Source organism: Rhynchophorus ferrugineus, unplaced genomic scaffold (assembly GCF_030347505.1).
Source record: "Rhynchophorus ferrugineus isolate W39M unplaced genomic scaffold, kcgeb_rfMv2 rfM9, whole genome shotgun sequence".
Classification (NCBI taxonomy): domain Eukaryota; kingdom Metazoa; phylum Arthropoda; class Insecta; order Coleoptera; family Curculionidae; genus Rhynchophorus; species Rhynchophorus ferrugineus.
The window spans coordinates 31,728,823-31,746,247 of NW_027472588.1; the positions used below are offsets into that span (position 1 = coordinate 31,728,823).

Below are 17,425 nucleotides of genomic sequence, written 5' to 3' on the forward strand. Positions count from 1 at the left end.
TGCTCGCTGGGAAAAAAATTTCGTCGAATGAAAAGGTGATCGCCGAAACTGAGGCCTATTTTGAAGCAAAGGACAAATCTTACTACAAAAATGGTATCGAAAAGTTGGAGAGTCGCTATAATCAGTGTATCACCCTTGAAGGGAATTATGTTGAATAAAAAAAACTAATTCTGCCAAAAAAAATGTGTTTTACTATGTTAGGCCGGGGACTTTTCAATTGACCTGTTTGTATCAGAAAACGAAACGCATACCAATACAAATCAAACTACAACTTTTCAATTGTTATTAAATAACAGGCTTCAAAATGGCAATTTCCGATAATTAACAGTTACGTAAATCAAAATTGCTGAATAAAAACTAGGACTTCTCAAAGATCGACACATCATTAAATTCCAAAAATAAATATGTTATACATATATTTAACATATATCAATATAAAGTCAAGAGGCTATAAAGTTGATATTTTTATAAATAATCCAGAAGGTCGAGAATTAAAGATCAAAACAATTGCATCGTTACAGTAGAAAAAACTATTTTCTAATACTATTTTCGATTTCTGTTTATATCAACTGTTACTGTTTTTTTTTTGTTGTTTTAATTTAAGTTAAGTTACTGTATTTGATGTAAAAACTATGTTTTAAGTTATTTAGGGTTATTTTCGAGTTACCTTGACGTATTACTCGATGGTATAGTGAAATTACTCACTAATAGTTTGGTTTGCATAATAATATCAATGAAGTATATCCAGGATGCAGAGAATGTTTGTAAAGGATTTACTGGCATTAGAAACATTACAACTAAACTGAAGAATGCGTCAGATAAAATACAAATTTCTGATTAAAAATAATGGAAAAAATACGTATACATAATTGCCCTCATTGCATTCATTTATATAAACTTGTATTTTAAAGTTTAATATTAACCTGTATCAATGAATTAGTTATATGTACTGTTGTATTTGATGTTACAAATTTTGACTATTTATAATCAAATTTGAGATATTCCAATAACGATTTGAATCTGAAGTATGAACTAGTTAGTTATAGATACACTATATATCAGTACTCTTTGATTAATTTCAATCCCAGTGCCCATCATTATATTTAAGATTTCAGAAAGATTCCATTTGTGACCATGCTTTAATAATGCTGAATCTGCCACAAACTCCCAAGTACCCATTACAAATTTTTGTGTCCACACTGACACCTACCCCATTATAAAAAAAATACTAGGGACATAATACAACAACGTTGGGAGTCAGATAGAGAGAGAAAAAAACAAATAAACTGTTCCATATCAAAAACGATTTCTTTAGTCTGCTTCCTGTTCCTTTCATCCGCTCCCATGCAGTGGTACTGAACAGGCTGAGGACTGAGACACTGCCATTTCACACACCGCCATTTAACGTTCTCGGAGAGACCGACTATTTGCGAATTCTGTAATCACTCGCCAACCTCAGTCCACCACCTACTGGTAAAGGTGTTCGCCGCCGAGAAAATATCGATATTACCATATATCGATATTTAGAAAAATATCGATATCGATATTTTTATAATCTATAAATATCGATATGTCGGAGAAAAAAATATTGTTATTTTTTGCAATATATATTATTTTTACAATTAAGTTCTAAAATTACCCTAAACATTTAAAATTAAATATCAATTTAAAAGGTTTATTAAAAATAATTATATGGTTTTTTATAATGTTTAAGAAATATATTTAATTTTTTGAGAAAATATAGAAAAATATCGGCTAACAAAAATATCGATATATCACCCAAAATATCGACTAAAAATATCGATATTTTTTCGGCATCCCTACCTACCGGACAGTTGCCTCCAACTCGGCCTTGTGAGACTACTTTCTCTACTACTTTCATAGAAACTAGTCTAAATCTAAAAAGGAATTTATCTTCATCTCCAGCCCTTCATTTCTACCTGCCCATACTAACCCCTAAAATTGTATTTATACTTATTTGCCTTTATCTTTTTTATACAATTTTTATCTAAAATTTTTTAAATTTTGTCTATAAGTATACACATATTACGAAAGCGACAAAAAATATAATAATGCTGAACTAATAGATACTAACTTAATATAAAAGTATTTTAACTGTTTGCATTATAACACTGAGTTCATTTAAATTATTCTAGGTTGTGTATCAAGGAAAAGCAACTGAGGATTTTTGAGGTGTACTGCGTGCCTAGATTTATAGGTACATAAAAGTATAATTACTACCAATTTATTGATTCCTTGAATATTTATTTGATACTTAGGTATTCAGCTCGTCATTGAACTATCTTTGAAAAAATATAAATAATGTACAAGTAAAGTTCTAGCGAGTTTTACTCCTGCCAAGATTACGATATAAAATTTAAATATCAAACTTTAACTGATGTTGTTGATAATTTGTTAAAGAATGCCTCAAAGACTGAAAGGTCGAAAAGAATAATATCCATTACCAATATTATATAATTATTATAATCATAATATATATTTAAAAAATAATCATTTACATTTTCGAATTAAAATAATTACATAAGTAAAATATTATAAGTAAAATAATAATATACTAAGTATTTTGGGAAGGTATCTCGCGTTTATCTATTTATTTTACGTCCTGATCGTCGCAAATGTCTTTGTTAGTCACGCTTTCAACTATCTAAAAGGATATTTAACAATACTTAATACTAAAACAACTACTCAGTTGTTATTAATTAAATAAGTTACAAAATAACAATATCCGAAATTAACAGTTACGTAAATCAACACTATTGAATAAAAATTGGGGATTCTCAGCTATCGACATTTTATTCAGTTCCAAGAATAAACATGTTATATATTTAACATATATCTATTTCAAGCCAATATATTAATAAAGAATGGATGTGTCAAGATATAACCAAGAATTGGATAAGAAAGGTCAAAACAGACAAGAATGCTTTATAAAAAGACTAAATTATTACTATGACGAAATTGTATCTTCGGTTTTGGCTAATACTAATTGTATCTGCTGATTTAAGTTCAATTTTCACAGAAAAGAGAACGAAAACTATTCTCAACAACCGGATACAGTTAATTATTTTACAGCTTTTTTGGTTAAACAATTGTGTTGTGACGTGTACACAACCTCATATATTCAATCCATAAGTCCAAATAGCCTAATTGACTGATAAACTCCCTTTGTTTTCTATTAAGTATGCAGCATCTTCTGTCCGACCAAAACAATATTTTGATTTCGAGGCTGATCTGCTCTACCTTTCGACTAACGTGATGTATCCAAATTAACCTACCATCGAGATGGATGCCAAGGTATTTCGCTGATTCTGTTTGATCGGGCATTATTCAAGAGATATAATTAAGTTTTAGCTTTATTTTGTTTTTTTTTTTTTGATTCCTAGTCCATTTGTGGATCTTGTTGACTGAAACTTGTGCTTTTTCTATAGCGCTGGATAGAGACATGTATTTTGCCATAAACATTAAAAAACTATTCCAAGCACTGTTTTTTGTTGTACACCAGCTCAAGAGCGTATGAGACATCCGCTGTTACTTTATGCACTTGGTCAATCGTTGAGTGATGATTTCGAAATCCAAACTGGAAATCTGTTATTTTTATAAGTGGTGTAACACTTATAGCAATTATAGCTCTTAGCATTTAGCAGCTCATAGCAATTTCTCAAATAATTTGAATATCGGAGGCAGGCAGCCAGACCCTGTTAGACTTGACTTATGCCGATTTTTCAGGGTTTTTAGCATAATTATTTATTATTTCAGTCTCAAAGAGACATTAAATATGTATGTCAACATAATGATTGCTTCTAGTGGTAATTCTTTCAATAACCCAGATGAGATATTATCAATTCCAGAGGCCCTTTCTTAGGGGCATAACTAGTATTTCGGACTGGTAAACAGGTGTTTTATATTGTTTGGTTGAAATATATTAACTAGATGTCGTGCGAATAATTTAGCTTCATCGTCATTGCTTCTACTCCATTCATTTTTCATAGGCGGCGGTCGAATAATTGGTCGTTTAAATCTTAGAGTTGCTTTCCATCGCGAACAATATTATAGCAATAGCGAATTGTCTACTTCCGGACTTATTCACTAATGTTTATAGAAACTATGACAAATATCCTAATAAACCACCTTGCAATACTGTCGTGTCGATTTGTTTCAGTCCTGACACCTATCATTAAGTTTAATTTGCTAATTATTATAGAAACTATCTAACTGCTTAAATTATTTCATCATTAAGTTCATTTAAAATCTCCTATCGCAGGTTTTTTGTCTACAAGTGAGGATTTTTTTTTCCATTTTTTTTCATTTTTTTTATACCCACTCTATCAAGATTTAGTTACAAAAAAATGCAATTAGTGCTAATATATCGATCTTTTTTTACTTTGTTTCTTTTTTGTTTCAAAATCCAAAACACATTCATCACTGAAGTACATACAATTAAAGTAAAATATTTTAATATACAAAGAGATGAGAGGTGGGTATGATATCATTTGTTAAAAATTTGTTAAGAAATCTAGACTGGAATATCAAGAGTAACAGTAGTAACTATTCATAAACTAGTATTTTATATTAAATGTGTAAATTAATATATCTATTTTTGCCATTTATTGAATATATATTCTAGATTTAAAATGTTGCTTGATTACCGCTCAGGAGATAAATACAAGTTTATATTACGATATTTAGTATTCCTTGTTTTTAATTAAACATTACCCACAACTAATTTAATTATACAAGAAAAAGACGGGTTTAATATACTTAAGGCACTTCAAATCTTCGGCGGTATTAAGTGGCTAAATTACAGCAACATTGATGTTCTTGAGAAGTTTTATCTGGTGCTTATTGGCCTCTATCGATTTTGTCCATTTTACGCCCTGATCATCGTAAATTTCTTTGTTAGTCACGCAGTGGTATATGTCGGTTTCTCATTGATTATTTGATATACTCTTAAGGCTACACGTCTGTGCTGGTTTTATGACTTAACTGATATCACATAAAGTGGATAGTATAACTAAATAAATGTATTTAATTATTAGAGATGACTAGATTTTATGTCATAAGGCAATAAGCAAAATTGCAGCAATTAATTAATTCGAAATTCAATGAAATGCGAATGAAAAACGCCTTCATTCACCTGAAGTGAGCGTGTGAACTATGATATAAAGCGAGTTTGAAAATTAAGCTTTTAAATAAAGTTTATATTTGGATGATATTATTTCTATGCAACACATTTCCTAATTGTATACTATAATAATTAATAATAATTTTTGATAGGAGGCTTAGAAGGCTAGATAGAAGTTCCTGTAATATTTGAATATAGGATCTTTTAAAACTTTTTCAAACATTTCCTTATTGTCCTCGACATTTTTACTGATAATATCTAAAAAATATTGGATTACATTCTACTTTTTCTAATCACAATAAATACATAAATCAAAACATGACAACTTTATTTATAGCTTTATATAAGAATAAATCGTTGATTTTAGACGAAGTTGATTAACAACTTATAACAACTAGATGATGTCTTTCTGTTATTAAAACTGATATTGAAGCTTTGAAATAATTGAAACCATAAAGCAAAATTCGTAGAAATAACTGAATATTATACCAGAGAAAGCAGCTCTATAAAAAGGGTTTAGTACCGGACATAAATGGGTAAACTTTATAATAATATAGATCAGTATTATTAGTTTTGTTTAGATTGCTTTAACGTAAGATTTAACGACAAGTTGAATTATGAACTGAATTTTCTGAAACGGGATGTTTAAAATTAAAGCTTTTTGTACCCAAAAATTGTTAATTATTCATTACATCTAGTCAATAAATGGAGAAATGAAAACAGAAAATAAAAAAATTATTCCAGTTTTGATTTTGAAGCCTTGAAGCCTTTATATATATATATATATATATATATATATATATATATATATATATATTCTATATATATATATATATATATATATATATATCTATATTCTATATATATATATAGAAGACATCCGGTCTTAGCCAGCCTGGTTACTGGCGTGACTGGGATCATTTACCGTGTTCGATTTCCCTGCACCCAATCACAAATATTAAACAACCGCAAACATAAATTTACGACCAAACCCCAGCAGGATGCGAACCCGCGACTATCGCAACAGTAGGTGGGCCGTCCTGTCGCCTCTACCACTGCGCCAACCAAGCCGGCTTGAAGCCTTTTTGTTCTTGTGTTGTTGCAGTTCCATTTTTAATTATATTTTGTCTATTGAACCAATCCAATTAATATCACAGATCCTCAAGTGGATTTCAGCCTATTTAAAAATTAATTTTAATAGTAATTTTAAAATTATACAGTTCATGACAATAATACAAATTAGTTTCTATGATTATGCTCGTTTAGTGTAACAATAATGCTTTTTCCTGGAGTTATAAAGCCAGCATATATTTTGCTTATATATACAGGGTGAATAAACAAGAAAGAATATTTGAATCCACAAAATAATACATGTCATTGTTTTAATTTTAATATAATACCAGTTTAAAGTTGTTCTATATATCACTGGTGCTGTTCGATCTATTTTATCATCAAATAATCCTTCGGTAAAGTATGCCATGACGCCTTCATAAGCTGTGGAAAATGGTACCGAAACAAGACACCGAACGACTGAAATCTTATATTACAGCCAGAATGTTTAGAGTTAAACAAGAGTAAGAGGAGGCCTACTCTACAAAAAAAGAAGTTAAAGCAGTTATACCACAAGGAAGCATATTGGGACCAATTCTTTACCTACTCTACATATGTTATATACCGCAAATGAAAAATATCACGATAGCCACATTTGCTGATGATACTGAGTCTTGCTGTCTGAGACAATAGCGAAGAAGAATTACTTGGACACAAATTTGGAAAATAAAAATTAACGAAAATAATAATACATCTGTGCATGTATAGTTCACGTATAATCAGACCGCAACAGCTCCGGTAACAATAAATAATACTATAATTTTAAAGAAAAACTTCACTGGACGAAATATAGAAAAAAAAAAGAACTGGAGTTTAAATATAGGAAAATGTATTGGTTAAGTGGAAGAAAATCACAATTATCAGTACATAATATATTGCTATTATATAAGCAAGTATTGAAACCTATATGGACATATGGAATTCAATTATGGGGATGTTCCGTTAAAACTAACATAAATACAAGTTTTCCAAAGCAAACTCCTAAGAAGTATCGTAGGTGCACCCATAAACTATAGGACTGGTTACTTACACTGAGACCTTAACAGGACACAGACTCAAAATAATCAAACCACTTAATTTTGCGTAGTGTAATGTAGTGAGGTACATTTAATAGAAAAACAGCAGTGTTAATGCATAAATATTATTACACCAGAGACTAAGATAGGGCCGATCGGTCCTCCTCGATATATACCTTGTTTTAAATTATTGTAAAGATAAAATATAAGTTAGTCGGCAACGGCTAGTAACAATATAATAAATAAATAATTAATCAAATAATAATAATTGTTTATAAATAAAATGAAAACTAATATAATAAAAACAAAGTATGGTGTTTTCAGTAAATTTATCAATGTCAATGGTGTTATTCAAAAAAGGTCCGAAAATTTTTTAAAAATTGTCGAAGAAATCTACCTTTGAGCTCTTCTAAATCCGCATACGGATCAGGCAATGGATCCACTTTAGCCTGCATTTTAAAAACACTCGGTGAATTGCTTGCCGCTACGCAATTATGCAACTCAAACTGTTATCGATAACAGTTCACTCCAAACAAAGCACGAAATCGATCAGCGCTTGTTGCCTTACAAAATAATAAACATCACTGAACTATTTTTGAACGAACATAGTATAATCGAATCGTCGAGTGTCACGTCACTGTCGAACACGATTTTACGTGCACACACAAAAAAAACCGACGCGGAAGCGTTTTACAACAAAGTGCATACGATTTTCGATTGTTTTGACAGACGACTAAACCCCGGCCGGTCGCGATGTTTCGCTTCGTGTAGCGCGCGAACGAGAACACGGCTACCAACGACAAACAAGTGACTGTGCGAGCGGAGTGCGTTCACGTGCAACGCCAACTTGAACGGCGTGGGCGAGGAGAGTGGCGTCGCGGCGCCTACAGCCAGCGTCGTCGTAAATGTAGACTCCAAATTAGTAATTTTGGCGTTGGCGACGAAGGGATTGCATCGCGATGCTCGGATGACATTCGCCTGGTAGATATTAAGCAACTGCTTGCTAAATTAGTGTACGATCGAATGCCTCGTAATTCCATTAAGTCAAGGATGACTTAATTTAATTAGAAGTAGTTGGCCCAAACTTTTCCTTCCACATTGTTTCTGCTTGGATTCTTACTCGAAAAGGAAAAATTCCCAAATTTTAACTAAAAAACAAGTAGTCACAGTGGTCAGGACGACAGGACCGTCCTCCTACTATTGCAATAGCCGCGGGTTCGAATCCTACTGGGGCATGGGCGTAAATTTATGTTTGTGACTATCCAAAAGATAAAAGTGTAAAATTCTACCAGGAAAATGATCCCAGACACGCCAGTAACCAGACTGGATAAGACCAGATGTCTTCCAGCATGAATTTTACGAGGGTGATCCGATAAGTACTAAGCTTACAAAAGAAAAACGAAAATATTAGTCTCCTTTTAGCTCGATACACGACGCAGCAATGCTCCTATTTCTTTAACCTGTCTGAAAAATACGTTTTCTCGAGGTCCGCAAAGTGGGCCTACTCATGGGACTCAAATTTCTACCCACCGAGTGACTTTTTCAAGTTTAGAAACAAAAAGAAGTCGAACGAGACCAAATCTGGAGAACACGGCGGACATAGCAGCAGTAGCAACCCTATTAAATTATTTCCGACAAAACTTTTCCTGGTTGATTATTCAAAATTAAGGGGTCAGCTTTATAACAGGTCAAATGCGGCCGTTTTTCGGCGATCTCCTCCTTCAAACGGTCTAAAATACAGACGCCATAACCTTGCCAGCCGGCTGTTGCGTTTTCCTACGTTTTGGAGCAGATTTATCGGGTACTGTCCACTAAGATGACTGTTGACGGAATGAAATGGTCAAAAAGCAATTCCTTTTTATTCATTTTTTTCACAATAACAAAAGTTGCTTCACTCAAAATGCTATAATTCACAAACTAATGATCCGATAATCCGATTCATACACGCATCTTTTCAGGGTTGGGGCTAACTAAAAAACATATGAATTTAATTCTAGTAGCGCCATCCATGTGTCAGGCCGGGGACTTTTCAATTGACCTGTTAATATACTCCTGTATTTTATTAATGCTGATAACTTTTTTATAATTGGCCTACAAATTCACCAACAAAATTAATTTACTATAATAATTTTTTATTTTAAGCTTTTAATGTACCTATATTTGAAAATTGTAGAAAATCAACTGATTTTATTATTAAATGAAGTCGAACATTACATCCTGGTATTAATATTGTAAAAATGTTCTGTTAAAACAAAAGTCGACCTAACTTGACCTGTACATAAATAACTTGCTTGTTCAAAATACTTAATCAAATGCTAAAATTTCTAAAGCAAACTAAACATTTCCAGAAACTCTGAATAAATAGTTTTTAAAGCGAAATTATTTAAACTTGTATTCAACTTATCGAAACTTCCTCTTTCAGCTTCTGAATGAAACAAGTTAGTTCATTCCCTTGATATTGAAACCTTTAAACAATCGTTTGAAGCAACAAACAACGTTTGTATAGCTATATTAAAAAGTTTCCGTTAAGTATTAAAAGTTTTCTAACTAATTTTATTAATAACACAAAATTTAAAGTAAATACTTTGAAAATAAATAATAGAAATCGGTAAATATAAGAAATTACAAGTTCGGAAATGTCTTCCATTATAATAATCGTAAAAAATTAACTGACTTGAATCAATATCTGTAATCAAATCAGTTGTGGGATGGATAATGGGCACCTTTTTGCAGTGTATCCAAAGGAAAAGTTCAAATATTAAAATGTTTTTATCATTTGAGTTATGATTATTATTATTATCATTACTTTCCAACTATTCTTACACTTCCCTAACCGAAAACGTAGAAATGAAGAGTCAACTTTGAACTGAGTAACAATCTTTATTTTCTTACACTTAGAAGACCAAAAATGAGTGCAGGCTGTTGACTAATTGAGGGTAGAACCATTTTTATGCAATTTATCCATCTTTTCTTTTTTAATTAGCACTAGTGACATCTCCTGGTTATCTTAAAATCCTAGAATATGCTTCAATCGCAAAAATCGCTTTAACTAAACCCGGAGATTGGACTAGTCTATTCAAATCTCTCACTACCTTCTAACATTAACCTCTGCCGCGTAAACCAAATTTAAAATATTCATTTTTAACTTTCCAAAGTATCAGTGAATTTGAATATAAATCATACAAGAAGCCAAAAGTCAAAAGTCAAAAGTCACCAAAGTTTTGAAAACTATCATTGAGTTAATGAAAGTCATAAACCAAGAAAGAGAATTATAAAACTCGCCAGCTTGATTAATGTAACATTTGGACTAAAACATGTTCTATGTTTAGAGGATGAGTGAAATTATTATGAATATGATATTGACGATCGAGATATGAATTTTATGTATTTATCTATATTAATGTTATATCTTTCAAAGTAGACTTTATTAGATAATATGAACTTTTTCTAATCCCCAAACCTTTTCCGGAACTGAAATTAAACCATATCCGGGATTCACTTTCAATATTAACTGAGCTTGCAAAACGACTCCAAGAATGTTTTACTATTGTGGCTAAAACACGATTACAGTGTTGTTTTTACCAAAAATTATCTTATGTCAATATCAGCAACAACCCTAATAGTGACTCGGTTATCATTCATTAATCAATTCTTTTCTCAGGTTTTCATCAATCGTCGTTTTCAACGTATTCGCAGCCATGTCGAAAACACTTCTAAACTTTTGTTTTATTCATGACAGATTGCCTGAAAGCAATGTTTAATTGTTAACTTCTTCTTCTTCTTCTTCTTCTTGACTTCTTCTGTTGCACTTTATGTCTTTTTTATAACAAGATTCAATTACTATTATTCTATTGTATTTGCATCAATATACAAGCAAGACGAGGCAAGTGCGAGAGTAAAATTAAATTAAACTACTTAAACTAATTTTAAGAGTAACACTTCGACACTCTACAAATTCGCGTGGTTTGGTTCGTTTCGATCTTTCAATTTCCAGTAGCCGTATTGGTTTCACGTTGCTATAATTTTAGTAACCTTATTTCATATTTTCGGGCGGAGCGTTCTCAACACTTAAACCTATTTCGGCTGGATTTCCACAGGGTAGTCTCTTGGAACCACTCCTGTATCTGCTCTATACTGCTGATATCCCAACAACTAAAGAAATAGTACTTGGAACATTTTCCGACGACACAGTAATCATGGCAAAATATGTATCTGTATTTAAGGCTGTAGCAAAAGTACAAGTAGCGGTCAACAAGATCTACACATAGACCAGAAACTGAAAAATAAAGCTTATCAGCTCCTAATCTGTCCTTGTTAATTTTGCGTTGTGGCGAAATGACAAGAACCTAATTGTATCACTTGACGGTTATCTCATTCCTCAAGCAGAACCAGCTAAATACCTCGGAATATATCTCGATGGTAGGTTAAATTGGAAACATCATGTTAAACAAAAAGCAGAGCAGATTAAACTCAAAGTCAAGCAACTATACTGGTTAGTCCGAAGGTACTATCCAATTGACCTAAAATCAAAGAGATTGGTTTATCAGTGAATCATAAAGCCAATTTGGATCTTGATCTTGTGAAATTGGGAGTATTTTTCGATTAACCAGTAACATTTTTTTGATTTTGAGTCTGATCTGCTCTGCGTTTTGACTAACATAATGTTTACAATTTAATGATGATAAAGTCTTATTTTAACGCACTTTTCAATGCTAATCTCTCGTAAAATTGCAAAAGTAATAATAATATCCAAAAAGTCACATTCTGTTGAAAGAACAATGCACACATATTTTTCAGTGGTGTTTGATTCAGTGAGAGATACACAGGTATGAGACTGGTTGCTAATTTTTATCTGTATTTTAAAAGATTTTGTTTCCAAAATCCATCAATACTGATAATAGAAATATGACAAATGATCGTAATATAAGTGAGCAACCTGAAATCAGCGATGACAAAAACCGAAATACATTTCACAGACAGACAAAACCCGACAGCCAATCTCGACACGGAAACGGTAAACTGAACAACCGAAGTCCGCCACGGTTCATTCATAACACAAAAGTCCAAAAATAAACTGGATTGAATCTCTATTGGTTTCCCGTAACCATTCATTAATTTTCATTTTAATCGAGTGGCTTTTCCGTATTTACCATCTCTACCCACGCAGCGCGAATATAACGAAACTTGATCGGCATTTTTCATTCTCGCCATTACATCAAACACCATCGCTCCAAACTCAGTTTGATATTATCCAGCGAGAATGACGTTGGCTGCGGCAGGCCACTAATGAACGTTTTGCGGGTTTCATCGGATGTGATTATAAACCGCAATAATTTACTAATATATGAATTTTAATATGTTATAAGGATTATAGTTTAATTTTGAAAGACTCTTGCACATAATTTGCTCATTTTCGTGAATTGTAACGAGGTTTACTGATTTTTAGTGTGTATACAAATATTATTGTATATAATAATATATTCGAAATAATTTAGTTAGTAAATTCATCCATTTTTCTCACAATATTTGAACTTAACGTCGAAATAATCCCAAAATTTGCTTATTTTCGGATTATTGCCACAAAGCGTTGATAGCTGACAGTCTAAAATCAGCGAAAATAAAGAAATAAGATAATGAAGATAATGAAACTTTTGTGGTTACAGTTCGCATGTTTCGAATAAACCGTGACAAAAATATCAATCTAATAATAATATGTCAACTGATCGTCCATGAAGAACTCATTCAAATGTTGCTTCGTGAAAATGTTGATAAAACCCCAAAAGCATTAATTCAGCGTCATGAACCAGAATTTTCTTATTTATGAAAAGACGTTTCTCTATGCTACTATACAAGTTATCTTCGCTAAAAAAATATGTGTTGATGCAAAGATCAATTTATATAAGAACTGAAACCTAATAACCATGTACAACGAACAGTTTCAATAAATTATTGAACATACACATGATTTTCGTCTGAAAGCATCATTCAACCTTACTTCTTCGAAATTGCATGGGCTGGTCATATAAAAACCGAGTTCATTCGGTTAAATTGAGCCCAGATCATATGATTTATCATATCACTTGATCTTTTTATTTGTTTATTCAGTATTCAGTTATGAGGCAGGAATTTTAAAAATTGGATTACTGGAATACTTGCAACGATAAGAAACTGCGGCGTACGACCCACTCTTATTGAAAAGTCCTATAGTATATTATTACTTTATTAAATAAGAACAATATAGTAATGGGAATTGTTTTAATATTTAGAGTATAAAGACTAACGAATTCTGTAAGCTAGAACCAGATTGTGAATCAAGTTGAAATAAGGTCACAAGGTCTTAAAATAGTGATCGAGTCAAATCCGTCAGAAGTCTTAATGGTCCTTTGAATAATATAGATAGGTTTAAGCAATCGGATATGCAAAGATTACAATCTATGACAGATAATAGGATATTCAAGTAGTATGGTCAGTAAATCTATACTGCTACCTGTAGTAGCTAAGGTATCTGAAAAACTCCTGTTGAAGAAAATAGCTAACATTAATTAAAGACGAAAACACCTATACATCAGTTTAGTTTTATAAACATACAACTGACCAGATGCGTAGAATCACAAATTTTATTGAAAATCCTGCTGCTGAAAGAAACACCTGCTATATTCTTAGATGTAGCCCAAGTCTTGACAAGACAAGGCTTGGCATCAGAGACTCATCAACGAACTTCACAAAATGTTACTGAAGCAACCTGCTGAACTTTTAAACTCTAACATCTCAGCCAGAATATTTAAAGCCAAATAAGAGAAATCACGTTCTACAATAAAATAAACCAAAGCAGGTGTAGCATTAGGAAAACTGTTGGGACCAATTCTTTATTTACTTTACATGTACTATACGATAGATTGTAATTATCACTACGGCTACATATGCTGATTATTAATAACATTTACTTTTGGAGACAATACCAGCTACAAGAAAATTACAACAGGCAAGTAGCAATATAAATAACGAAATTAAAGCATAGTGGATAAAAATTAGTAAAACCAAATCAGTACACATGGTAAAACATCATCGGCGAAGAGGAACAGTGAACGAAACCCATTGTTAACTGACGGAGACTAAGGAATATTAAAAAGGATATGTGGTCAGATAACAAAAAACTACCGTGGCAAAGGTAACAGCAAAACTCAACACTCAGTTATATTGATGTAAGAGCTGCTAATGGAAAACCATTTATAAGGGATGTCAACGTTAAGCTGCGACAGAATTGGTGCAACCGTCATAAAACCTTGATGATAAGAAGAATGTCACGGCCAGATTTTTATGTGAAAAACTTTTAAAAAGCCTACGATCTGGACTGCAATTTTCCTACCATCAAGCATTCGGTTATGATTTGGGCGACAATATTGTGGTATTCAGCTGGTATTGTTATTCATATCACTGGCCAAGTTTCTACGAATGGATATCTCAATATCTTCAATGATGTGGTTCTTGTAGACAATGTCACGGCCTAAGAAATTCAGTCTTGGTTTGAGGAGCATCATAATCAGAGGACCAGGGAAGATATTTGATGATATATCTTCACTGGTCCTCTGACCTCAACATAATTGAACTATTGTAGAGAGAAGTATATTTCCATCTGCCACATCATTAATTTTTTTGGCAGATTTTTGCCACAAGAATGAGACAACATTCCGTTGGAAATTAGTCAGACGATATCCTGTGAAGAGTTGCAGTTCTTTTAAAACCAACTGGTGGCTCGGCACCTTATTAATATATAAATATTGTGTATGTTAGGGATTTATATTATTTTGACTATCCCCTATATATCCTAGATTTACGTCATCCCAAAAACTTGGCTTGATGCCGAGTTTCCGGACACTGCCCCAAGAAAATCAACCATCAAGGATTGGTATGCTAAGTTTAGACGTGGTGAAATGAGCACCGAAGACGGTGAACGCAGTGGATGCCCAAAAGAGAGTGTTACGGACAAAAACATTAATAAAATCCACAAAATGACATTGAATGACCGTAAATTGAAATTGAATGAAATAGCAGACACTCTAAAGATATCAACTGAACGTGTACATCATATTATTCACGAATATTTGGGTATGAGAAAGCTTTGTGCAAAGTGGGTGTCGCGCGAGCTCACTTTTGACCAAAAATAACGACGAGTTGATGATTCGGAGCAGTGTTTGAAGATGATCAAGCGTAATAAACCCGAGTTTTTGCATCGATATATGACAATGGATGAAACATGGCTCCATCATTTCACTCCGAAGTCCACTCGACAGTCATCCGAGTGGACTGTACACGATGAACCCGCTCCAAAGCGTGGGAAAACGCAACAGTCGGATGGCAAGGTTATGGCGTCTGTATTTTGGGATGCGCTTGGAATAATTTTCATTAACTACCTTGAAAAAGGAAGGACCGTCAACAGCGACTATTACGTTGCGTCATTGGACCGTTTGAAGGAAGAAACCGCAGAAAAACGGCCAAACCATGTCACAGGTCAGTGAAAACGACGGCAAAAATCCATGAATTGGAATTCGAATTGCTTACTCATCCACCGTATTCTCCAGATCTGCCTCCAGCGACTATTTCCTCTTCTCAGATCTCAAAAGAATGCTCGCTGTGAAGAAATTTTCGTCGTATGAACAGGTGATCGCCGAAACCGAGGCCTACTTGAAGGGAATTATGTTGAATAAAAAAAAACTAATTTTGCCAAAAAAAAGTGTGTTTTACTATGGTAGGTAGGAGACTTTTCAATTGACCTGTTATATTAACAATAATTAAGAAATATGTATAATTTAATTACATATTACCCCTATTCAACGAACCATAACCTTAAAAAATACAACATTTTAAGCCAACTTACATCTTATATTATACGGCATCGAAGTGAAACTCTCTGGGGGTGAATGTTCGGGGTCCCCCAATTTAAAAATACGCCGGACATTTTCAAGATTAGAACGCACCGCCTTAATGACACAGTGCAATTAAAACCGAAATGCTTTTACGAACTTCGTTATACGTAACGGCCGGGGTAGATTAAGTTTGAAAAATTACCGTGGTAGTTTTCTCTGTGTTTTTTTCTCCTGGTTTATGGGCTATCCCGATCCGTCCGGAATCTTGCTCGGAGGTAATTCTACCGTTCGAGGTAAATAAAACGTGATTTTTCTTTATGCAACGGCGGTATGTAACAGGGCAAAGAATGGACGTGTAAAACGGATGACTTTTAAGCTGGTATTTTGGTCGGCTGTTACGGAACCGGTAAAATTAGGTTTCAGCATTTAGAACCGAATAAAAACTTCTAACGCATACTATTTTATAAGCTTATTCGCTTTTATTTGAAAGAAATATGAACGTAACATCACAAGGTGTCAAAGTTATCAGATTTTTTGGCCTATCATGGTTATTTTTTTATTACATCTTATATTAGATATAGTCAAATATTAATTTACAAATTAATTAATTACTATTGTTCTGTTGTACATCCATCAATACACAAACAAGTCGAGTGCGGGATAAATACGTAACAGGTCAATTGAAAAGTTCCCAGCCTGACACATAGATGGCGCTACTATAATTAAATCCATATGTTTTAGTTAGCACTAACCCTCAAAAGATGAATTTACTTTTGTTATTGTGAAAAAATGGATAAAAAGGAATTTCCCGTGTTGATAAAATATTGCTTTTCAAAGGGAAAAAATAGAGTTGAAGCAAAAACTTGGCTTGAAGCCGAGTTTCTGGACACTGCCCCTGGAAAATCAACAATAAAGAATTAGTATGCTAAGTATAGACGTGGTGAAGCCCAAAAAAGGTTGTTAGCGACGAAAACATTTAAAAAATTCGCAAAATGATTTTGAATGACCGTAAATTGAAATTGAATGATATAGCAGACACTCTAAAGATATAAATTGAACGTGTACGAATATTTGGGTATGAGAAAGCTCTGTTCAAAGTGGGTGCCGGGCGAGCTCACTTTTGACCAAAAACAACTACGAGTTGATGATTCGGAGCAGTGTTTGAAGATAATCAAGTGTAATAAACCTGAGTTTTTGCGTCGATATGTGACAATGGATGAAACATGGCTCCATGATTTCACTCCGAAGTCCAATCGACAGTCATCCGAGTGGACTGCACACGATGAACCCGC

General features: G+C 32.9%; 1 protein-coding gene across 2 annotated transcripts in view; it reads right to left on the reverse strand.

Moving 5' to 3' along the window:
• LOC143202716 (uncharacterized) overlaps positions 1-7,807 on the reverse strand; it is a 124,420-nt gene extending 116,613 nt beyond the window's left edge. For both annotated transcript variants that reach the window (XM_076414442.1, XM_076414441.1), the window contains exon 1: positions 7,667-7,807. In XM_076414442.1, the coding sequence (XP_076270557.1) occupies positions 7,667-7,724 (58 nt within the window). In that variant the 5' untranslated portion in view covers positions 7,725-7,807. The remainder of the gene's footprint in view (positions 1-7,666) is intronic.
• Between the last annotated feature and the right edge of the window lie 9,618 nt (positions 7,808-17,425).